We start from the raw sequence: 25,317 nt of genomic DNA on the forward strand, positions 1-25,317 counted from the left end.
GATAAAGACACCTTAAAGCTAACCAAAAGCACTAAATAACTTTAGATCTTACCCTTTTCTAAGCTTGGAAGATAGAAAGGTGGGATCTTGGGATGAATCTTTGCAATATTGGGTGAGGTCTTTCTTGGCTTGGGGAAGAAGCCAAGTTTCTTAGAGAGAAGGGAGAGAAAAGTTTTCTTGCTATAGTGAGGGAATGAACTTTAGGTTTGGGTAGGGTAAGGCTTCAAGGCCAAGTAAGGAGAAAAAACCATCTTACCCTTACTTTTCCTAGAAAGGCTTAGGAAGACTCCAAAGAATTAGGTACAAACATCAAAGCTAAAGGTACTCCTTTTTTACTTAAATCAATTGACCAAGGAGTTGGTCAACTTATGTCCTCTGACTATCAATTTAGGAAATTAACAAGGGCAACTTAGGATTAATTACTCCATTAATCCTATTTAAAGGATGGGATTTTCGGGGTGTCACAAGATCCTTCACCAAGAAATATGTTGGGAGAAATTCAACAGAAACTAGATTAGACTTACTTAATTTAGAAACAGACACTAGGTCAGTTTGTAACTTAGTCACACACAGGACACCATTCAAGGATAATGAACGAGTAGTAGTATGACCAATATGAGAAATGCTAAGAGTTTTGCCATCACCGAGACTCATTTCATCAGGATCCCCGTAGTTTGTGAAACCATGCATTGTGGAGATGTTGGATGTAGTAGGGTGTGAGGCTCTAGTGTCGAAAATCCATTGCGATGTTGGCATAGGTGAAAAAGTAGTCATGTTAGTCACTACCGAATGATTCTGAGAGGTTTGGGAATCATTTAACTGAAGGTTGTTTTCTCGTAGGAGTGTGGCTAGCTTCCTACATAATTTATATCATGGCTTGGAATCTCACAAAAGTTGCAGAATATTCCTTGACGATAAGCAGAGTTATTATTTCGCCGACGAGATGAGCCACCACGATTATTTCAATAACTTACATTATGATCCCGAGATTATCCTGTAGACATTGGTGATCTCCTAGTCGACGAAACCTAAGGTGATTACTTCTGTGTGGAATTTGTTGTGGCCAATAATAATTGTTGATCAACAAAGTGTTTCAGTGATCGTTTGTAATTTATGAGAATGTGATGAAGCTCTACGAAGGTGATAGGACTTGTAAAAACTCAAATAACTGCCAAGATTGGATGAAAATCATCACCCAATTGAGTAATGACACTAATGACTAGATCTTCTTCACTGATGGGGCTTTGAGCTAAAGCAAGGTCATATGCAATACTTTTCATATCCTGTAGAAAGTCAACCACATAGCGAGATCCCTTTGCGTTTTTAGACAATTTTGCTTTTAGGGAGATTATACGCCCTTTGGATGCATAAGTGTAGCTGGAAACCAACCAAGACCATGCATCAACAACAATGGTGGTAGAGGAAATAATAGGTTGGATCATCAACACACAACTGCCAAGTAAAGCACTCACAAGTATGTACCTGGTCTTGGCAGAACCAAATCGTATAGCTTGGATTTGGAGTCGTATGTGCAGCATCTAAAAACTCAGCCGGTGCTTTGAGTGTTTCATCAACATAGCCAAGGAGACCAAGGCCGATGAGTGTAGAATGAACTTGACGGTGCCATATCGGAAAATTGATGGAAGTAAGTCGAATGGGAAAATGAGTAGGGACGGACAATTGAATGATAGGAGTGGTTTCTGTGATGGCCATTGGAGTAAAAAAAAGAACCAAAAAAAAAAAAAAAAAAAAAAGAACTCGTAGGAGTATGAAGAGGCTCTTGATACCATATAAGATGTGAAAACCAATCTATATTCATGCATAAACATGTACACGTATATATACTGTACAGGGAAGAGAAAATAACATAAAAGTCCTAGTCTAAGGTGCATAAATATAACATCAATTAAATAAACTAAAACAATACACAAAATACTACTTCTTAATAGGTTTTACGATTTCTTTACTAAGATAATTTGTTTTGAAATCATAAATATATTTAAGGGTCTTTATAATAATTTTATTTAAAAGGTATTACATACATGATATGACTGCATTGGTAGAATGAACATGTAGCCAATCATGTATCTGATATCTAATTAGAGGTCGTTATACATACCCTTCTAGAACATCTGGGTATCTTGTATAGAGTAGTCCAAAATTATGAGTATGCCTTAAATATCTCAATATCCTCACTATTGTCTCCTTGTGCTCATCACTAGAGTTACTACTATATCTACTAAGTTTGTTAAATGGAAAAACAATATATGGCCTTTTATAACTCATTAGATACAATAAACTTCCATTATATTAATCCTAGCGTATTCTACTCTAGAAATACACCATCCATAATTTTTGGATAGATGTGTGTTAATATCTAATGGCGTCTTTGCCAATCGGTTATCATCTTCATTAAAATTTTCAAGGATTTTATCATTATAATGAGATTGGCTCAACACAAAATCATCTAGCCTTCTAATGATTTTAATCCCAATTAAGTATAAAATTCGCCAAACCTATTTCATTCATGTTAAATCTCAAATTTAACATGTTTTTTATATTGTTATCCTTTGATCATTACTTCACACAGTGAGTATATCATACACATACAAACACAAAATGACATAATTGTCTACCGTATCTTTTACATAAAGAAGACCATCTAGTCTTCTAATAATTTTAATCTCAAGTATTAAATCCACCAAACTTATGTCCTTCATGTTAAATCTCAAATTTAACATATTTTCAATATTCTTTATCCTTTGATCATTACTATTCCCGGTAGGGTGAGTATATTATACACGTACAAATACAAAATGACAGAACTATATAAGGTATCCTTTACATGCATAAACAAGATCAGATCGAATTGATGGATTTTAATGTGAAAGAGATGCTCGAAACAATTTTTTAATTAGACTAGTATTTGCGCCCGTGCGATGCACGGAATAGATTTGTTATAATATATTAAGAATATTTGGATCGATATATAATTATTTAAATTAGAACATCAAATATTATATAGTGCAATTGAAGGTATGGCTTGGATCGTTTATGTGTTTTTATGTTATCAACGCTTGAATTTGAGCAAATAATTGCTCAAATTAATAGCTAATGTGTAGATGTACGTATGCGGTGTTGTAACTTTGGAGATTTTATTTATCATTGTTCAATATTTTTATAAATTAGGCAAATGTGTACGTTCTCTAGCAACTCTGTTATAAGAATGAATTGATATCTTAATTCATTTGTATGGAAAATATATATTTTTTATCTAGATATATAGCAATTTTTCCATTAAAAAAATATAATATCACCGGTTATATTTACACATTATTGAAACCTCTTTGTAGACGACATTTGTAGTGGCAACACAATCCTGTCCATCCTCGTCTAGGGCTAACACCTTCAGTCCATCCAGACGGGTGACTCGAGTGAAAATATATAATGGTAGAATATCACTCAATTAGTGATCGTATTATATTTTCAATCAATTAGTAATATCAGATTCATTTTAAGCCAATTATTCTTTTTTTATTTCAGTCATTTAGAATATATTGAAGTATGACTTTCTAACATACAACATACAACATAAATATTAATATTAAATGATATTAATTTAATATCATTAAAATAAATTATTGTTTGAAAAATGTAAAAATGCAATATGTACCTTGGAGTCATGCATGAAACCAGTGCTTGGTGGTTGACGACTATGTGTTGATATTCTTTGGACAAATAACAACGCATCAACCAGAGCCTTATAGAGCTTTTCATTGTCCTGAGAGATAGATCAAAGGCAGTGACAAAATTTGACTCCATTAGTAAACAATAAAGAGAAAGTTGAGAAATAACAGAAAAATTAAAAGTATATAATAGTAGAAAATAAGTAAGTTCGTGATCATTTTATATTTTATTCTCAGTCAAATATTTGTTTTAATAAATATGAATTAGTTTATACTATATTTCCAGTCAATTATTAATAACAGATACATTTTCCAATTTACTTATACTATTGTTAATCCGTTTCATTTTCGAAATAGTTAATGGTGGATCATTTTTCATTTTTAGTCAATTATTAATATTCATTTCTTTTTCAATTGTCATATACTTAACATAGTCATTGAATAACGTAGTAAAAATAATTTAAAATTAAAAAAAAAAAAAAAAGGATTTCAGCCACGGCTGTCCTTGGACAGCCGGTGGCTGAAATTCACCCCCCCCCCCCCCCCCCCCCCGTCCTTCTTTTTTTTTTTTTTAATTTTAAATTATTTTTTAACTATTTTTTAAATAATTGAATTGGTAACATGTTAGCAACCTGCAAAAAAAGCCAATTACCTGCACAAAATGCCAATTGAACAAATTTAGCAGGTAAGTGTAGTTAATTAGACTTTAATTTAGTTCATGGTGGAAATTGAGCACTTGTCAGTAGTAGATGAGCCTATTTGACACTTCTCCGTTTTTTTAATACATATAAATTAGTTAATTATTAATAACATATCCTTTTTTTTAATATTTCTAGTCAATTATTAATAATAGATTCCTTTTCCAATTTACCTGTACTATAGTTAATCCGTTTCTTTTTTGAAATAGTTAATGGATCATTTTTAATTTTCAGTTATTTATTAATATTTGTTACATTTTTAATTGACTTATAATTAACATAGTCATGCAATAATTTAGTAACAATATTCTATGTGCAAAGTTTTCTCAAAATAATTTGCTCATTGCATGACTATTTTTCTTTGATAAATCAATGAGCTCGGATCCATATGTATCCCATATAATACTTATACCATAGTTAATTGGTTTCTTATTCGAAATAGTTAATCGGTGATCATTTTTAATTTTTAATCTATTATTATTATTTATTTATTTCCCCTTTCAAAAAGTATATTATTTATTTTCTTTTTTAATTGGCCTAATTTTCGTATCAAATGTTGATCTCAATCATTTATTTTTTTGTTACTACATATCAATTAGTTAATTAATTATTAATAATAGATTATTTTTTTAATATTTTCGGTCATCAATTATTAATAACGGATGTCTTTTCCAATTTATCTATACTATATTGTTTAGGTGGTCTGGGACTCTGGGCATTTCTTTTTCCATGGGAGTCAATTTAGGATATTTTTAATTTGTAATCAAGTATTAATATTAGTTTCTTTTTTCAATTGGCCTAATTTTTGTGACATTTTTATTCTCAATCAATTATTCCTTTTTAATGTATGTTAATTAGTTAATTATTAATAACAAATTTTTTTTATATTTCCAGTCAATTATTATTAATAATATATGTCTTTTCCAATTTATCTATATTATAGTTAATCCGTTTTCTTTTCAAAATAGCTAATATGTTGATCATTTTAAATTTTCAGTCAATTATTAATATTAATTTCTTTTCTCAATTGGCCTAATTTTTGTGTCATTTATATTCTCAATCATTTATTTTTTAATTCATATTAATTATTTAATTATTAATAAAAAATTATTTTTTTAATATTTCCAGTCAAATATTAAAAATGGCTTCCTTTTCCAATTTACATATATTATTGTTTGGACGGTTTGACCATTTCCTTTTTTATTTCAATTAATTTGGGATCATTTTTAATTTTCAGTCAATTATTAACATTCATTTCCTTTTTGATTTGGCTTAATTTCCGTGCAATTTTTATTCTTAGTCAGTTATTCTTTTTAAATAGGGTGAAGTGCCAAATAGCACCATGAACCAATTGCGATATGTCATGCCGCACCCTGAACTTACATAAGTGATTATTCAATTCATAAACCGAAAAATTTTGTCCACCTAGCCCTTTTAGCAGGTTTCCCTGTTGCCTTGATGACATGGCACAGGTAATGTGCTGATGTGGTTTTTTTTTTTTTTTTTTAGATCTCCAAATTATGGGTTTTTAAGACTGAAATCATCTCATACTCAGCCAGTTGAATACCAGCTGATTTCTATAGCTCCGGCGGCCATGACTACCGATTCCCTTTCAAAGCCGGCGAGCAAGCTCCGATGGGGAGAGCTGGAGGAAGATGACGCCGAGGCCCTCCATTTTCTCCTCTCGCCAAAGCAGGTCAGCGGCCCCGACGAGAACGGAATCAAGAAGGTGATTGAGTGCAAGTTCAGCGATGATGGCAATAAGGTTAATTAAGATCACAACCACGACCCGCGTTCGAAAGCTCGCCAAGGCACGCCTCAGTAAACGGGCGATCGAGCGCCACTCCTGGCCCAAGTTCGGCGATGCTGTTCGTGAGGATGTCGGCAGCAGACTCACCATGGTCTCCACCGAAGAGATCTTGCTTGAAAGGCCCCGAGCTCCTGGTTCCAAAGCTGAAGAGGCCAAGACGGCGGATGCACTGTTTGCTCTTAATAAACCGGGTGATATTTTGATGGTTTGTAGAACTTGTGGCAAGAGAGGTGATCACTGGATATCTAAGTGCCCTTACAAGGATCTTGTCGTACAGACTGACACCTTTGTTGACAAACCACCAATGTCTGATGCTAGCTTGCCTCCTGGTGCAACTAAAAGAGCTTACGTTCCACCAAGCATGAGGTCGGGAGCAGAGAGACCAGCTGGAATAGACATGAGACGCAGGAATGATGAGAACTCGGTCCGTGTGACCAACCTATCAGAGGACACCCGAGAACCTGACTTGATGGAGCTTTTCAGACCTTTTGGTGCTGTGACTCGAGTCTATGTTGCTATAGATCAGAAGACTGGAGTGAGCAGAGGTTTTGGATTTGTCAATTTTGTTAACAAAGAAGATGCTCAGAGGGCAATTAACAAACTCATAAAAAAAATAAAATAAAATAAAATAAAAAAGAAGAAAGAAGAGACTGAAATCACGATGGCGATCGGCCAGAATATAACGGAAGAGTATAAGAGGAGGTTAGTTTATATTTAATATAAATAAATGGTGACCTGCGAACTAAATACCTCCATCAGCAAAAAAAAAAAATAATAAAAAAATACCTCCACATCATCAAGTTATAACCTGTTACTTGGAGACAACCTGCTAAAAGGGCTAGGCGGACAAAATTTTTCGATTTATGAATTGAATAATCACTTATGTAAGTTCAGGGTGCGGTATGACATATCGCAATTGGTTCATGGTGCTATTTGGCACTTCACCCTTTTAGTTAACAGATCTACCATCCTTATCACCATATTGCTTGTTAGACTCCAAAGTTCCAATAGTACTTTCAAACACCTCTCAATCCAGAAAGTCCTAAAATGACAAGAATAGTCAAATAACTAAATAAAGTTGGAAAAAAATATTAGTGACAAAATAACTTCATATTAACAAAAGTTTGGGCGGGAAACTACATATGAGGATTATATTTAAATTTCATTAAATTTTAAATAAATGTTACCATAATTATATTTATTAATCTATCATATATAAATTTCTTACTTTAATAATATTAATCATATTATAATATATGTTATTAATAAAAAATAAAATCCTTCTTGCATAACACACCAGATTTTAGATTTGTCAAACTGATTTCTTAGGTGCAACTATAGTTTTAAGAGTGGGTTTCTGACAACCCATAATTTTTTTTTTATCATTGAATGGAATAAATAATCCATACTCTAAAAACAAAAACAAAAAAAAAAATATAAGAACAATAATTTTTATAAGAATCTAATTACAGAAAATTAAATTTATGTCAATAAAAGCATACAACAGTAAATGACACTTTCAAGCATGCATATACAGAGATATTTTAATCAACCAACCTTTAATTATTCCTCAGAATTAGAAGAAGTATCTTCATCAGATGAAGAGGAACAACTTTCCACCACCTTCTTTTGAATCTTGCCATCGGTCTTTTTTTTTACTGTATTCTGATCCTATCATGCTTCCCTCTCTATATGTTTACATATACAGAGAATCCGTCCCTCTCCAAACTTTATCCACTTGATGAGCAAGGAACTCTACTGTTTCCCGATCGATCTTTCTAAATCCGTATCTTTTCCCACAAATAAACAAAACACATATTTGTTTTTTCTTATGAACAACTTTTCTTGTTTAAAATCAGAAAATGCACAAAAAAAAACACAAAACCCAAAACGAAAAATGAAAGACTAAGATAATAAAAGCCTCACCAATGCAAATCGTGTATCAATCTTTGTCTCTCTCCATACAACTCGTCATCTGCTGCAACGCTAAAAGCAAGATGAATTAAAGTCAGGAAAACTATGGCGCAGAAGGAACAACGTCGTACAGGAAATGATAGTAGAAGAAGAAATCTATGAAAAAAAAAACACAAAACCCGCAAAGAAAAAAAAAACTAAGATAATGAAAAACTCACCCGTAGAAATCACAGAACAACCTTTGTTTCTCTCCATACAACTCGTTATCTGCTGCAACACTAAAATCAAGATGAATTAAAGCCATAAAAATTATAGCGAAGAAGGAACGACGTCGCATAAGATATACACGAAATGATAGTATAAGAAGAAATCTAACCGGTGCTGTTGTAGATATAGATGGTGGTTGTTCTATCGAAGAAGTTCAGAAGAGAATTGCTGAATATATAATATGTAATAATAATTGATTGCTAATTTTACGAAAATATATATGGTTAATTAATAAAATTAATTATTTTACTAAAATAACTTCTAGTAAAATACTACACGTATTACTCTGCTTAATATACCATTCTAATATGCATATATGGTAAATATGTAATCTAATATACACTACTACCTAATCATTACCTAATAACCTAATATATATTATTCACACACAATTTTCTATACACGGATATGGATAAATGAATAATATATAATATATAATTTCTATAATTAATTAAATTATGATATTACATAAATGCCTCTAAGTTTTGGGGGGAAAATTTGAGAAAGAAGATTTTACTTATATATATATATATATATATATATATATATATATATATATATATATATATATATGTATATGTAGGGACGCACTCAGGTGCGAATAAGTGCCTAGGAAGGAAATGCGAACGAATCAGCGCGTGACACGTGTCCAGATCTAATAACTTAAAAAAAAAATGCGGTGGCATTTTCGTAAATAATTGAACATCGAAGTGCAAGTAAAATCTCTTATAAGTGCACCTATTTTCACCTATAAGTGTATGTAATTTTGCCTTGTTAGCATTCACTTTCCGCAACCATTCATGCACCTGGGTGTGCTTATAACTATCTGTGCAACTATTTATAACTATAGGTGCAACTACTTATAACTATATGTGCACCTACTTTCACCTATAAGTGCATGTAAGTTTGTCTTGTTAACATTCATTGATCTGAGTTCAGCGGGTAGTAATACTCCTGAAAACCACTCGCAAACATTCATACACCTAGATGCAACTACTTATACCTATGTGTGAAACTACTTAGAATTATAGGTGCAACTACTTAGAACTATAAGTGCAACTAAGTATTGATGCTCAGTGTAAATTTTTACTTGCACCTATAATACATTTTACATGCACTTGTAATACATTTTACTTGCACTTCGATGTTCAATTATTTACGAAAATGCCACCGCGTTTTTTTAAAAAATCAGTGTTTTTCATCCATTAGATCTGGACACGTGGACGAACAGAATCCATTCCTATTTCGCGCCTGGGCGAGCCGTTCGCACCCGAGTGCAACTCTGTATATATATATATATATATATATATATATATATATATATATATATATATATATATATATATATATATATATATATATATATATATATATATATATATATATTATAATTGATGGATATATTATACCCACGACCCGACCCGGGGTAGCAACACGGACCCGGGGGACCACGGAGGTGCCTAAGAGCAACACGGACCCGGGGGACCACGGAGGTGCCCAAGAGCAACACGGACCTGGGGGACCACGGAGGTGCCTAAGAGCAACACGGACCCGGGGGACCACGGAGGTGCCCAAGAGCAACACGGACCCGGGGGACCACGGAGGTGCCCAAGAGCGACACGGACCCGGGGGACCACGGATAGGGGTGTTCAATCGGTTAACCGTTCGGTTAACCGAACCGTTTTAACCGAACCGAATTAACCGAAGTTTTTTTTCTTTTAACCATTAACCGAACCGAAGTTTTCTCTACCGAATTCACCGAACCGAAATTTTTTTCGGTTAATCGGTCGGTTAACCGATTAACCGAACTTTTTAAAGTTAAAATTTAAAATTCTAAAAATAACACCTAAAATAATAAATCCAATTAAAATAAAATACATATTATAATAAATTCATAACAAAATATACAAAAACATTAATTATAAACTCCAAACATCCATAACTTCAAATTAGTATTTATATTTATATTATTATTTATATATATATTACAAACTTCGGTTAACCGTTCGGTTAATTCGGTTAACCGACCTTTCGAACCGAATTAACCGTTAACCGAAGTTTTAAAATTTCTTTAACCATTAACCGAACCGAAAAAGTTCGGTTCGAAAACGGTTAACCGAAATTTGTCGGTTCGGTCGGTTAACCGAAAATTATCCGAAGTTTGCACACCCCTAACCACGGAGGTGCCCAAGAGCAACGCGGACCCGGAGCACCATGGAGGTGCCCCGACCCGAGCCGACCTACGTGGAGCTCGGGTCGGGGAGCTCGGTCCTACCCGAGCTCGGCACCACCCGGGCTCAGGACCCGACCCGACCCGGTCCACCCGGACCCGGTCAAGCTTGAGATCTAACCACCCCCGATTTAAGGGGAGGCGGTTGGGGGTTTGCTTGTATAAAAACCCCCCTCCTTGTCCTAACAAGGGGCAATTCATTCCACGTTATACGATTATTACACACTTTTGTCATACCGAATCTTTGTAATAGCCAAATACTACGGCAATTAATATAATATACGGTCCACCGCGACCTTCACGATATCGTTCTATATTATTTGTTTATTATTCTAATTATACGTTCTTATCTGGATTTAGTGATTCGGGTAGACCCCGGGTTAATTAAATCCATCATTGGTGCTCTTGTTGAGAGCTGCTGTATAAGCTTAAGCGCTCTCCCCACTATCGTTCATCCCCAGCGATGGCAAGATCGAGATCCAACTCTCGTCATACCAATGGTTCCCGCGGCACCCAGCTCGTCGCGAACGGGAACGGCCCCAACGGGGCCCCCGCCCCCAGCATCCAACGGCACCAACCACCGTAGCAGTGGTGCGCCACCAGCACCCCCCGCCGCCCCCGCTCCAGCTCGCGCACTCATCCAGGAGGGGGTGGCAGTCTTCGAACAAGCTTCCACCGCGCTGGCGCGCGTCGCGGCGAGCCTCCGAGCAGAGGAACAAGCCGCCTTAGGCACCACCGGAGGGACGCCGGCGTCGCCCCCACCTTCTCCCTCCCCCCGGGGCGCAGTGGCCCGAGCACCCGACCGCCCCAGACACCCGTCACCCAGGGGGAGGTCAACTCGCCTCGACCATCGGAGAGGCGGGGAAGAGGGGACTCCCGCCGAGACCGCCAGCGTGACGACGATGGAAGGGCCCCAACCCAAACCAGGTCCGCCCTGGAGAGGTTGGGCGACCGGGTGCCAGCCCGAGAGAGGTTGGGCCCAAGGCCTGCTGCTAATGAGCCCCCACCAGCAGAGTCCTGCTCCCGCAGGCAGGCACGTCAGCAGTCAGTCACCCGGAGGACGCCGAGCCACGGACCCCGGGGCCCCGCCGCGACAAGAGGCAGGCCCGCGGGGGTCCCCTAGACAGGGGACCCGAGTCCCACCTCGGCGTGCACAGGCCTCCCGGGTCGAACGATCAGGAGAAATGAATGGTAGAGCTCCGAGCTCCCATCGGGTAGAGGTCGAGCAGCTGCGGAGGAGGATGGATGAGCTCCAGAGGAAGTTCGACGAGAGGGACAGATCCCCCGAGCCCCAGGATGTGTTGTCCTCCCCGTTCGCAAACTCCATCATGGAGGTTGTCCTCCCCGTTCGCAAACGCCATCATGGAGGAGCCCTTACCTCGAGATTTTCGCTTTCCCACAATTAAAGCGTACTCGGGGACCACGGACCCGCGGGCACACATGACCAGGTACAGAGCCGCCATGATGATCACCGAGGCAACGGACGCCATCCTGTGTAGGGGGTTCTTCGCCACCATGGACGGGCAGGCGCATGATTGGTTCGGATCCCTCCCAGCGGGGTCCATCTCCACCTTTGCGGACCTCACCCGGCAGTTCCTATCCCATTTCGCCACCAGCATACAACGGAAGAAGCAAATTGCCGACCTGTGTGATTTGAAGCAGGGGAGCTCGGAATCACTAGCCGAGTACCTCAGCAAGTGGAAGAAAGAGGTCATGGGGGTCGCCGACTTTGATGCGAAATCGGCCATGGTAATTTTCCGGAACAACTTGAGGTCGGGCGCTTTTCACCAGGACCTCATCAGGTACCCCCCCAGGACCTACACCGACCTAATGGACAAGGCAGCGAGGTACGCTGACGCCGAGGCTGCCGAGAAGAAGAAGAAGGAGTAGGAAGAAGGAAGAGGTCGAAAAGACAAGGCACCCCAGGAGGAGCGCAAGGCGCCCCGACCACACCGGCGTGAGTACGCTGAGGGGCCCAGGATGAACCCCACACGCTATCTCACCCCGCTGACACAACCCGTGGTTACTATCTTGGCGCATGCGGAGGACCAGGGAATCATGGTATTCCCGAAGGAGGAGTGCATGAAGATATCGACGAGGGGGGACCCCAACAAGTACTGCAAGTTCCACTGGCAGAAAGGGCACGATACAGACGAGTGCATCCTCCTAAAAAGACAAATCGAGCAGTTCATCCAAATGGGCTACCTCGGCCAATTCATCAAGAAGCCCGGCCAGGCGCAGGATCAGGCCCAGGGCCAGAAGCAGAGCAATGTATGGCGGAAGGGGGGTGGCCAGGCGCCATCCACCTCGGCTCCTCCCCGCAAGAGGGACCACCACGACCACAGTTCTGAGGAGGAGGATGATTGCTGTAATTTGGGGCAAACAAATAATACCCGGAGTATTCGGGTTGTCGAACCACAGAGAGGTGGTGTACTAATCACTAGCTACTAGGTTACTCATATGAAACTAGTCCGAACAAAACTTGAAGGTTGATTGATTGCATAAAATAACAAGCAGAATAAAATAAGTAGCAAGGTTTTGTAGACAATAGAGCAAAATAGGATTCTTGGGATCACAATGTTTAATCACCTAGTGCCAATTAACGTTTGTAATATTTGGTTTGGAATTAAGATTTGTATGGGAATGCAAAGTGGAATCGAATTACTCCCGTAATCTCTATTCCTAGTGAATTTCCACTCCCATGGCTTAAACACCCAATAATATCAAAGATCAGCATTCAATTATTCCTAATCACTACCACCTCCCGATGAGCAATAATCTAGAATAAACTTCCCCTAATAAGTTCCCCTTTCCCAAGGACCAACCATTAGGTGCAATCGTGTGTGCCCTAATTTATGCCCCAACTCCCATTGGTGACACAAACATGACTGTGAAGCTAGTAATTTAGGCCTTTAACTACCAACAACAACAGATTAAAACAAGATTGCAACACAAATCATAAAACCAAACATAAATATATTAAGAAATTAACGAACTAGGCACATAGGTTCATAAACAAATTCACCCAAAAATCCCTAAGGAATTTAGCCGAGCATGGCTAAATTATACATAGCAAATATAAATAAAGGATTACAAATCATCAGAAGAGTACAAGAATTAACCAAGCGATTCTCCCAAATCTCCCTGGCTTCCTCCTTGCTTCCAAAGACGACTTGAGCCTCTCGATTTCTCTCTTTCTTGTCTACAAAGAACTCTCAAAATCTCTCGGTCTTTAGGGTTGAGGAAGGAGGGATTTTATAGTGGGTACAAAGTTGAGATGAAATAGGAATCTTGTACAAAATTGGACTCAAATTATAATTCCTATATTTAAAATAAGAAATTGCCGTTCCACTATTTTGGTTGGAATGTTATTATAGCTAGCAAGCTTTGACTTAGGAAGGAGTGTCCCAATGATTAGGGAATAATTGTTGCTCCAACATTGCAGCCCACCATGCAGTAAGCTTTGCCGCATGAGTAATTCTTCGCGTCATTCTCGACGCGTCGAGCTATGGCTCGACGCGTCGAGACCTGATGGTCTCGATCGGAAGACTTTCTGGAAATTTTCGACGTGTCGAGCCTTTGGCTCGACGCGTCGAGTCCTCTGGGCACCGAACTTGTCCAAAATTGCTCAAAACTCATCCTTGAACTTCCCTTGCTCATATCTTTGACCTAGAATGGTTCAAAAACACTAACAAACACCGTAAAACATTCAAAACAAGTGTGAACCATAATTAAATGATAATAGCAAGGAAAATATGTATTAAATAGACAAAATTAAAGAACTTAATCATTGTGATGATTCAAAAATAACTATAATAACAAGCAAATATGTGATAACATCACCCCCTCACACTTAGGCTTTTGCTTATCCTCAAGCAAAACCAAGGAATAAAATCACAATCAAAACATACAAATTACTCATGCTCTCTCTTGCACAACCTTTCAAACCACCAACCCACTTGCTACAAAACAACAAGCTTCAAGAATCAAATTAGTTTGGCACATAAGAGACCCATTTCCAAGCCAATAACCAAGCACCAAGAATTTAAAGTGTGTGAGGACCAAGTGTGTACAAGTACTCAGTTGAGATTATGCAAGACACGGTTCATGAATGAGATCCCATAGGCTTGCCTTTCATACTCCCCTAGATCAAATCTAAGAATACATGCTGAGATCAAATAGGACTTTATTAAGCTTGTAATGGGGCTACGGGTGATGGCTAACAAAGAAGTGATATGGAAAAATTAATCAAAAAGAGAGAATGTCACAATTTATCTAAACTTTTCAAAATTTGGAAGAGATGAGATAATCATAATTCCAAGGAGAAAATTTCTTTTAAGAACTGAGCAACTCTTTGGTAAAGTGGGGATCCAAACTCAAAAACTTTCAATCTCTTTTTTTTTCTTTTCATTCTTTTCTTTGTCTTTGGACTTCTTTTGGATATAGCAAGATAATTTTAATCCAAACTTTCATGACCCCCACACTTGAACATTTGTAACACTAGCTGCTTTTTTTTTTTCGTAGCACAACTCCATAAAACTCTTCTTACGAAAAAGATAAAGATAAAAGTTTCATTCTCTCAAGGGTGGAAGGGAAATATTTGGCCACGGGCTAAGGGTTATAATAATGGGGTAAATTAAAGAAAAACAATCACAAAGAGGGGATAAGTGCTTAGCACTTATTTGAACAAACAAAAGGCACAATGGGGATACGAAGGATAAAATATATATAGGGACAGGTTTAAAGGGTATAGATAAACAAAAATGGCCTAAATCACTTCAAAACATGCAAAACTTAGACATCACTTAGGGAGTAATGAGGCAAGTTCTAGCAAAAACACCCATGACCGGAATCTCACATAAGCCTTCACTAGCAATGCAAAACACAAGATCAAGGATTAATCCAATTATTAAGTGGTTAACAAAGCTATTGGCAAGGGAATAGATCAAATATGTGTTACACCTCAAATCATCCATCACAAATTGAGATGCAGCAAACACCACTAAAACAAACCACAAACCAACAAGAGAGAATAATTGTAACTGCATGCTAAGACAAGTAGCTTATTCACCAAAGATAGCATATGAGTCATCCAAGCAAAAGCAAAAATTTTAAAAATTTAGAAATATCCCAAAATTAATGATTCCTCCCCCTCACACTTAAACTTTGCATCGTCCCTGATGCAAAATAAAAGAAAAGTAGAACAAGAGAAAAGAGAAAACTAAAAAGCAATAAAATAATCACGAACTAGAAAGCACTAAAACGAATCTAGAAAGCAATAAAATTGAACTAGAAAGCAATAAATATGAAATAAATAAAAGATAACATGGGGTGCCTCCCATGAAGCGCTAAGTTTAATTTCGCTAGCTTGACCTAACCTGGTTATGGAGTGCTCATCCTGGTTGATCCGCGAGTTTGATCTCATCACCCCATAGACTCTTCAAATGCAAATACTCATCATGTGACACCTTGAGAGTAGGATCGATGTGCAAGATTGACTTGCACTCAATGATTTTTGGCTCATCAAGAACATTAAATTCCACCTTTTCCTCCCCAAAGTCAAAAATCATGGACCCTTTCCTTGCATCAATCATTGCTCCAATAGTGGCTAGGAAGGGTCTCCCCAAAATGAATGGAACGTCTAAGTTCCTTTGGACATCTATCACAATAAAATCACAAGGCACAAAATACTTGTCCACACGAACTGGGACATCTTCAAGGATTCCAATAGGCTTTACGATGGATCTATCTGCCATTTCTAGGGTGAATTGGATTGGTTTTGGTTTTCCCAACCCTAACCCTTGACAAAGAGTAAGAGGCATAACACTCACACTAGCTCCTAAATCACAAAGGGATCCCTTTAAAGGTCGGCCTCCAATCACACAAGGAATTGTGAACTTCCCCGGATCTCTATGCTTAGGTATATTCCTCCCAATTCCCGGGGTCAACGCTTGATACTCTTGTGCCCCAGCTACCATCTCTCGTTCCCCATACTTCTTTTTCTTAGCTAGAATCTCTTTCAAAAATTTTCCATAAGAGGGAACTTGTGAAAGCAAATCAAGTAAGGGAACTGAAACTTTCAAACTCTCAACAATCTCCAAAAACTTTTTCCACCTACTTTCTTTTGTTGTTTCAAGTTTTTGAGGAAAAGGCAATGGGGGTACATACCTTCTCACAGGTTTCTCTACTTCCTTTTGAACTTGTGGATTATTTCCCACAGCAATTGGCTCATCTTCTATACCATCAAGTATCTCTTCAATCTTCTCCTCAACTGTCTTTTTAGGAATTGATGCTTTGATTGGAAGAGGTGGCTCTTCAAGTATTTTGCCACTCCTTGTAACAATTGCATTTACATGCTCCCTTGGATTTTCAGGCATAGCTGGCAACTTCCCTGTGACTTTAGTACTTGATATAGAAGGTTGATTTGCTAATTGCCTTTCAACCAGATTTTGGCGAGCTTCCATTTTATCCATCCTTTCTGTAATCTCTAACTGACATTTAATCAATTTTTCCAACAAAGTGTCCGTATTCGATTGTGGTGGGGCCTCTGAAACGGGAAATTTAGATTGAACTTGAGTACCTTGATAACCCAGAGGACCTCTATTAACAAAGTGTTGAGGGTTGGCGGCTCCCACTGGGTTGCTCCATGAAAAACCGGGATGGTTCCTTGAATTATTAGGATGGAAGGTCCCTTGAGGTTGGTAAGACTGTTGATGAGGCCTATTATATCCCAACATATTAACTTGCTCCATAGAGGTTTGGGAGTTGAACTCGTCGATACAATCCCCTGAATTGTGATTTTGGCTGGTGATTTGGGCAAGTTTTTGAACCAAGGAGACCACGTTATCCAACTTTGTTGACAAATCGGCTAACTGCCCCGCATCATGAATTCCTCCTACCAGCTTTTGTGGAGACCTCTCCGTGTACCAAGTAGATCCATTCATAGCAATTTTCTCCAATAGTTCCTCGGCTTGTGTTGGCTCTAGAATCGTGAACGAACCACCTGAAGAAGCATCCACCAAAATCCTAGAATTATCCAGCAATCCTTCATAGAAAGACATCATCAAATCCCAACTCTGAAATCCATGGTGTGGACATTGCCTCTTCAATTCCTTAAATCTCTCCCAAGACTCAGTGAGGGACTCAGTTGCCAGTTGCTTAAAGTTTTGAATTGCCCTTCTCATCCGTTGAGTTTTGGAGATAGGATAGAACTTCTTCAAAAATTCTCCATGTAATTTGTCCCAAGTGTCAAAATGGTTATCTGGATGTGAGGATAACCAATCTTCAGCCCTGTCCTTCAGTGTAAAGGGAAAAAGCCTAAGTCTGACAGCATCTTGAGTGACTCCATTTATCTTGAAAGTGCCACAAAGTCGTAGGAACTTGGTGGCGTGAGCATTGGGATCTTCCGTGGGCATCCCACCAAATCGATCTGCCGCAGCCATGCTAAGTATGGCCGGATTGATCGCAAAGTTATTGGCCTCCACATTTGGAATATTGATGCTACCATGCTCCTCAACATCCGGAGCAAGGTAGTCAGACATTGATCTCCCTCCAGCTTGATTTTCTTGTACCTGTGTCATCCTAGTTTGTTTCCTAAGAAACTTGGCTCTTTTCTCAATCTCAAGATTCAAAGGTAATAATCCTTCTTTCCCACGAGATCGTGTATGCATAAAAAGCCAAGTTCTTAGATTCAAAGCAAAATCACACTCAAGAACAAGAAACTTGTTATGGATTAGCAAATAAAATAAAAATAAATAAATAAATAAATAAAAATGGACTAGACTCCTAAAGTAAGACTTTCACTAATGTCAGTACGTAACGCCACCTCCCCGGCAACGACGCCAATTTGATTGCTGTAATTTGGGGCAAACAAATAATACCCGGAGTATTCGGGTTATCGAACCACAGAGAGGTGGTGTACTAATCACTAGCTACTAGGTTACTCATATGAAACTAGTCCGAACAAAACTTGAAGGTTGATTGATTGCATAAAATAACAAGCAGAATAAAATAAGTAGCAAGGTTTTGTAGATAATAGAGCAAAATAGGATTCTTGGGATCACAATGTTTAATCACCTAGTGCCAATTAACGTTTGTAATATTTGGTTTGGAATTAAGATTTGTATGGGAATGCAAAGTGGAATCGAATTACTCCCGTAATCTCTATTCCTAGTGAATTTCCACTCCCATGGCTTAAACACCCAATAATATCAAAGATCAGCATTCAATTATTCCTAATCACTACCATCTCCCGATGAGCAATAATCTAGAATAAACTTCCCCTAATAAGTTCCCCTTTCCCAAGGACCAACCATTAGGTGCAATCGTGTGTGCCCTAATTTATGCCCCAACTCCCATTGGTGACACAAACATGACTGTGAAGCTAGTAATTTAGGCCTTTAACTACCAACAACAACAGATTAAAACAAGATTGCAACACAAATCATAAAACCAAACATAAATATATTAAGAAATTAACGAACTAGGCACATAGGTTCACAAACAAATTCACCCAAAAATCCCTAAGGAATTTAGCCGAGCATGGCTAAATTATACATAGCAAATATAAATAAAGGATTACAAATCATCAGAAGAGTACAAGAATTAACCAAGCGATTCTCCCAAATCTCCCTGGCTTCCTCCTTGCTTCCAAAGACGACTTGAGCCTCTCGATTTCTCTCTTTCTTGTCTACAAAGAACTCTCAAAATCTCTCGGTCTTTAGGGTTGAGGAAGGAGGGATTTTATAGTGGGTACAAAGTTGAGATGAAATAGGAATCTTGTACAAAATTGGACTCAAATTATAATTCCTATATTTAAAATAAGAAATTGCCGTTCCACTATTTTGGTTGGAATGTTATTATAGCTAGCAAGCTTTGACTTAGGAAGGAGTGTCCCAATGATTAGGGAATAATTGTTGCTCCAACATTGCAGCCCACCATGCAGTAAGCTTTGCCGCATGAGTAATTCTTCGCGTCATTCTCGACGCGTCGAGCTATGGCTCGACGCGTCGAGACCTGATGGTCTCGATCGGAAGACTTTCTGGAAATTTTCGACGTGTCGAGCCAAAAGGCTCGACGCGTCGAGTCCTCTGGGCACCGAACTTGTCCAAAATTGCTCAAAACTCATCCTTGAACTTCCCTTGCTCATATCTTTGACCTAGAATGGTTCAAAAACACTAACAAACACCGTAAAACATTCAAAACAAGTGTGAACCATAATTAAATGATAATAGCAAGGAAAATATGTATTAAATAGACAAAATTAAAGAACTTAATCACTGTGATGATTCAAAAATAACTATAATAACAAGCAAATATGTGATAACATCAGAGGAGAAGACGACGGAGGACTCCCAGCCCCCGAGGAAACGGGCCATCTACGTCATCTTCGGGGGGCCCGAGGGAGGGGACTCGCCAGCCGAGCAGAAGAGGTGGGCGAGGAGCTTGTACGTGGGGGAGGTCACACGTACCCCCCATGAGAAGAAACCAAAGAGGGAGCCCATCACGTTCACCGACGCCGACCTGCCAGACGGGCCCCTCCCCCACCGAGACGCCCTGGTGGTCAAGCTGGACATCAACAACGTGGTGGTGCACCGGGTGCTCGTAGACACGGGTAGCTCGGTGAACGTCATGTACTACGACACGTTCACCCAGCTGGGACTCTCAAGAGGGCAGCTGGCGCAGGTACGCACCCCCCTGTCCGGGTTCACGGGGGACTCAATTGAGACAGAGTGGTCGATCAGTCTAGAGGTAGAGATAGGCACCCCACCTCACACCAGGAGGTGGGAGGTCGAGTTCGTAGTCGTGAAAATCAGTTGCGCCCACAACATAATACTCGGCCGACCCGCCCTGGAGGACCTCAGGTGCGTAATTTCCATGGAGCACCTGTGTCTCAAGTTCCCGGCACCGATCGGGGTCGGGGTCGCCCGGGGGGACCAAAAGGTAAGCCGCAGCTGCTACTTGAAGGCGTGCCGCCAGATTGGTCAAAAGGACCTCCAGGTACATACCATCGCCGAGAAGGCATTTCAGGAGGAGGTAGGTCGACCTCGGGCCGAGCCCGTAGTCGAGACAGAGGAGGTCATCCTCGACCTCAGCCGACCCGACCGGGTTGTGAAGGTAGGGGTCGGCCTCCCGGCCGAGCTCCGGGCACGGATAATCAACACCATCAGGAGCTACAAGGAGGTCTTTGCATGGGGTCCCGAGGACATGCCGGGCCCTCAGCCGAGACGTGATCACACACAAGTTGGCCGTTGACCCCGCGGTCAGGCCAATCCAGCAGCGCAAAAGGTACCTCTCCGCCGAGAGGAGGGAGTTCGTCAAAAAGGAAGTCGACACACTGCTGGAGATTGGTCATGTTAGGGAGGTCATATACCCCACCTGGCTGGCCAACGTAGTCCTCGCCCCAAAGCCGCCCACCTGGAGGATGTGCGTGGACTACACCGACCTCAACAAGGCTTGCCCTATGGACCCCTTTCCCCTCCCCAACATCGATCAGCTGGTGGACGAGACTGCAGGGTGTGCCCTTATGAGCTTCCTAGATGCGTTCAGGGGGTACCACCAAATTTTTATGGAGGAGGCTGACGAGGAGAAGACAGCCTTCACCACGCCAGAGGGGGTCTATTGCTACAAGGTTATGGCTTTCGGACTGAAAAATTCAGGTGCCACCTACACCCGAATGGTGGCCAAGGTGTTCAAGCAGGTCCTCGGTCGCAACCTCCAGGCCTACGTCGACGACATGATCGTCAAGAGCACCGACGCCGACCTCCACACAGATGAGCTTACCGAGGTATTTTCAATTATGCAACGCTTCAATTTACGGCTGAACCCCAAAAAGTACACCTTCGGGGTGCACGGGGGGAAATTTTTGGGGTACATGGTCTCGAAGAGGGGCATTGAGCCCAACCCCAACAAGGTCAAGGCCATCCTGGACATGGAACCTCCGAGGTCCCTCCGGGAGGTCCAGCGCCTCAACGAGCGATTGGCAACCCTGGGCCGTTTCCTTTCGAGGTCGGCCGAGAAGGCCTTACCGTTCTTTGGAGTCCTAAAAAAGACTAAAGGCTTCGAATGGTCCGAGGAGTGCCAGAAGGCGTTCGAAGACCTCAAGACGTACCTAATGTCGCTCCCCCCCCCCCTGGCCAAACCCGTTAAGGGGGAGGTCCTATATCTATACTTGGGCATCTCGCAGGCCGCGGTCAGCTCTGTGCTGGTCCGGGACGACGAGGGGGTCGAGCGGCCCGTATACTCCACGAGCCGAGCTCTACGGGGAGCAGAGATCAGGTACACACCCGTGGAAAAGGCCATTTTTGCAGTAGATGCGACGGCAAAGAAGCTGAACCACTACTTCCAGGCCTACCCCGTGCAGGTCCTCACCAACCAGCCGCTAGACGCAGTACTGAGGGCCTCGGGGTCGGCAAGCAGGCTGGTCAGGTGGGCCATGCGGCTGAGCCAGTTTGACATCCAGTTCAAGCCCCGACCCGCCATCAAGGGGCAGGCGCTGGCTGACTTTATAGTCGAGTGCACTGCCCGAGAGGCAACGGAGCGGGTCAGGGACGAAGACGAGGAGTGGTGGACCCTCTCAACGGACGGGTCCTCCAGCACCAAAAGCTGCGGGGGTGGAGTCGTCCTCATAACACCGGAGGGGTTTCGGGCCTACTACGCCCTCCGCTTCGCGTTCAAATTGTCCAACAACGAGGCCGAGTATGAAGCACTCCTGGGAGGGCTCTGCCTCGCACTAAATATGAGGGTGGAGAAGCTCAAAATCCGATGTGACTCTAGACTCGTGGTGGGACAGGTCACAGGTGAATTTGAAGCAAGTGATGAAAGAATGAGGAGGTACCGGGACGTGGTGCTCCAGCTACTGGGGCAGCTGATCAATTATGAGGTCCTACAGGTACCCCGAGACCAGAACACAGATGCTGACATGTTATCCAAGCTCGCCCAAGGGGCCCCGGAACATATCTCCAAGATAGCCCGAATTGAAGATTTCAAGAGGTCGAACCTGGATGCCTACCCGGTCCTACCCGTGCAAATCCGACCTCCCTGCTGGTTGGACCACCTCAAGGAGTATAAGAAGACAGGCACGCTACCTCCCGACGAGGTCGACGCCAAGCTGGTGAAACGGCGGGCCCCCACGTACGTGGTCATGGGGGACATACTCTACAAGAGGTCCTATAACGGCGCCTTGCTACGTTGCTTGTACCCAGACGAAGCCAGGTCAGTCATGGAAGAAATCCACGAAGGGACCTATTCAGCCCACCAGGGGGCCTTCGCCATGTCCCGGAGGGCCATCTTACAGGGGTACTTTTGGCCCAAAATGGCCAAGGACTGTGCCGACTATGCCCGGGGTTGCGAGACCTGCCAACACTTCCAAGTCACCCCCGGCCGGCCAGCCACGAGCTACACCCCCATCAGCTCGGTCATCCCCTTCTCCAGGTGGGGAGTGGACCTAGTGGGAGCTCTGCCCATGGGGTCGGGAAAAAGGAAGTACCTCATAGTAGCAGTGGACTACTTCACCAAGTGGGTAGAGGCGGAACCGCTGGCAACCATAACAAGTGCCCGTTGCAAGCACTTTGTGTACAAAAATATTTTGTGTCGTTTTGGGGTCCCGATGCAACTCATCACCGACAACGGACGCCAATTCGAGGGGCAAGAGTTCGAGGGATTCTGTGCAGAATGGCACATTACCCACAGCCGGGTAGCAGTATGCTACCCTCAAGCAAATTGCCAGGTGGAAAATGCCAACCGCACCATTGTGGGTGGCCTGAAAAAGAAACTGGAATCCACGGGGGGAGCGTGGGTGGAGGAGCTCGACGCCATTCTTTGGGCCTACCGCACCACCCCCCGGAGGGCTACTGGGGAGACGCCTTTTTCCTTAGCCTACGGTTTCGAAGCCCGAGCTCCAACGGAGGTAGTCATACCTTCCCGACGGGAGGAGGACTACGACCCTGACACGAACGAGGAGCACCATAGAATTGACCTCCACATGATTGATGACAGGCGCGAAGCAGCCACGATTCGAGCTGAAAACTACCAGAGGCAGACCAAGGCATATCACGATAAGCGGGTCCGACCCCGCTATTTCCAAGTGGGTGACTATGTGCTCAGGAGAAGGGAGGCGAGCCAGCCCCAAGCCGGAGGAAAGTTTGCCCCTAATTGGGAGGGCCCGTACATTATAGCAGCCGTGGCCCGCCCGGGCAGCTACAAGCTCAAAACTCCCAAAGGAAAGATGATAGCCAGGGTTTGGAATTCAGAGCACCTGCTGAAATTTTATCAGTAGACCTGCCACGTGAGAGGAGGGTCTTGGCGTTGCTATTCTAGGAGGGAGGCCATTCCCCTCCCCTAATAATGTCTTAGTGAGCGGCAATAGTCGGAATAAAATCGCATATTACAGAACACATTGTGCGCAGGATCCCTTTTGTTACAAAGTTGGTTCTCATGCATTTTATCTCCCTTAAAAAAAAAAAAAAAAAAAACGTGAAACAGGGGGGAACGAGGGCTCACTCATATCTTCCCTCCCCTCCCCCCCCCCCCCCCCCCCCCCGCGGACCCTAAGGGGGCACGAGGTCCGGCCTCGCGTACTAACCCCGACGGAAGACGCGCCCTAAGGGGCACGAGGGACGACCTCGCGTACCAACCCCGAAGAGCCCGGTGGCACAGTCCCATCGGACTGTGCCCGAGCAGCTAACGCGCACCCTAAGGGGGCACGAGGTCTAACCTCGCGTACAAACCCCGACGGAGGAGCCAGGTGGTTTGGTTCTGCAGGACTGGGCCCAAGCGGTTTGGCGCACCCTAAGTGGGCACGAGGTCTAACCTCGCGTACAAACCCCGACGGAGGAGCCCGGTGGTTTGGTCCTGCAGGACTGGGCCCAAGCGGTTTGGCGCACCCTAAGGGGGCACGAGGTCCGTCCTCGCGTACAAACCCCGACGGAAGAGCCCGGTGGCGTAGTCCGGAAGGACTTAGCCCGGGAGGCTAACGTACCCTAAGGGGGCACGAGGTCCGACCTCGCGTACCAACCCCGACGGGAGAGCCCGAGGACATAGTCCCGTAGGACTTTGTTGAAGAGGCTAGCACACGGCAAAAAAAAATAAAAAATAAAAATAAAAATAAAAATATTGCCAGGCCGGCCTCGGCAAGCTGCCGAGGTCCACCTCGGCCAGTTGCCGAGGTCCCCCTCGGCAACTGCCGAGGCCCACCTCGGCCAGTTGCCGAGGTCCGCCTCGGCAACTGCCGAGGCCCACCTCGGTGAGTTGCCGAGGTCCACCTCGGCAAGACCTCGGCAACTGCCGAGGTGGCAAAAAAAAAATAAAAAATAAAATCCCAAGTATTTCAGGGGGAGGCGATAGCAGGTAAAAGGTGGCACCCGTCACTGAAACAAAGCAGCAGTAGCCATAACATCCAAGTGACATATATCAAAAAGGGGAAATGAGTTCGTACTAGCTAAAGCAGTCGAAGTAACGAGTCTAGCATAACAAAAGAGCAAGTGTCGGCCTCAAGGGCTACAAAATATCAAAACAAGAAGTCCAAATAAATCTAAGTACTCGCATCCGAACCACCGCGGGCAGCATCACTGGCCTGGCACTCTGCAGCATACTCCTCCAAGGTCGCGGGAAACTGGAGACCCTCCAAGTCAGGAGGAACGGTGCCGGACGGGAGGGGGTTTTCAGCAACGTATCGATCAAGGGCGGCCAGGTCTATGGGCTCCTCTAGAGTCC

At 42.3% G+C, this 25,317-nt stretch overlaps 2 protein-coding genes and 1 pseudogene across 2 annotated transcripts; all 3 read left to right on the forward strand.

The window, feature by feature from the left end:
* The first annotated feature begins 5,962 nt into the window (after positions 1–5,962).
* Positions 5,963–6,816, forward strand: LOC109146852 (annotated as a pseudogene).
* A 5,229-nt stretch (positions 6,817–12,045) lies between these two features.
* Positions 12,046–12,495, forward strand: LOC109146853. The gene has a single exon (XM_019294525.1). The coding sequence runs from the start codon at positions 12,046–12,048 to the stop codon at positions 12,493–12,495; it is 450 nt and encodes a 149-aa protein (XP_019150070.1).
* A 168-nt stretch (positions 12,496–12,663) lies between these two features.
* Positions 12,664–23,881, forward strand: LOC109146854. The gene is made up of 3 exons (XM_019294526.1): positions 12,664–12,983; positions 19,917–20,289; positions 20,882–23,881. The coding sequence occupies exons 1-3, from the start codon at positions 12,664–12,666 to the stop codon at positions 23,879–23,881; spliced, it is 3,693 nt and encodes a 1,230-aa protein (XP_019150071.1).
* Positions 23,882–25,317: the final 1,436 nt, after the last annotated feature.

The sequence above is a fragment of the Ipomoea nil genome, unplaced genomic scaffold (genome assembly GCF_001879475.1).
Source record: "Ipomoea nil cultivar Tokyo-kokei standard unplaced genomic scaffold, Asagao_1.1 scaffold1940, whole genome shotgun sequence".
In the NCBI taxonomy this organism is placed as follows: domain Eukaryota; kingdom Viridiplantae; phylum Streptophyta; class Magnoliopsida; order Solanales; family Convolvulaceae; genus Ipomoea; species Ipomoea nil.

Bases quoted from the DNA above. Each gene is read 5' to 3' on its own strand.
- LOC109146854 (XM_019294526.1), top strand. From the start codon at position 12,664: ATGGTATTCCCGAAGGAGGAGTGCATGAAGATATCGACGAGGGGGGAC. The intron at 12,984-19,916 runs GCAAACAAATAA...TATAATAACAAG, and splicing joins GATGATTGCTGTAATTTGGG to CAAATATGTGATAACATCAG. The intron at 20,290-20,881 runs GTACGCACCCCC...AGGCCAATCCAG, and splicing joins CAAGAGGGCAGCTGGCGCAG to CAGCGCAAAAGGTACCTCTC.
- LOC109146853 (XM_019294525.1), top strand. From the start codon at position 12,046: ATGACCAGGTACAGAGCCGCCATGATGATCACCGAGGCAACGGACGCC.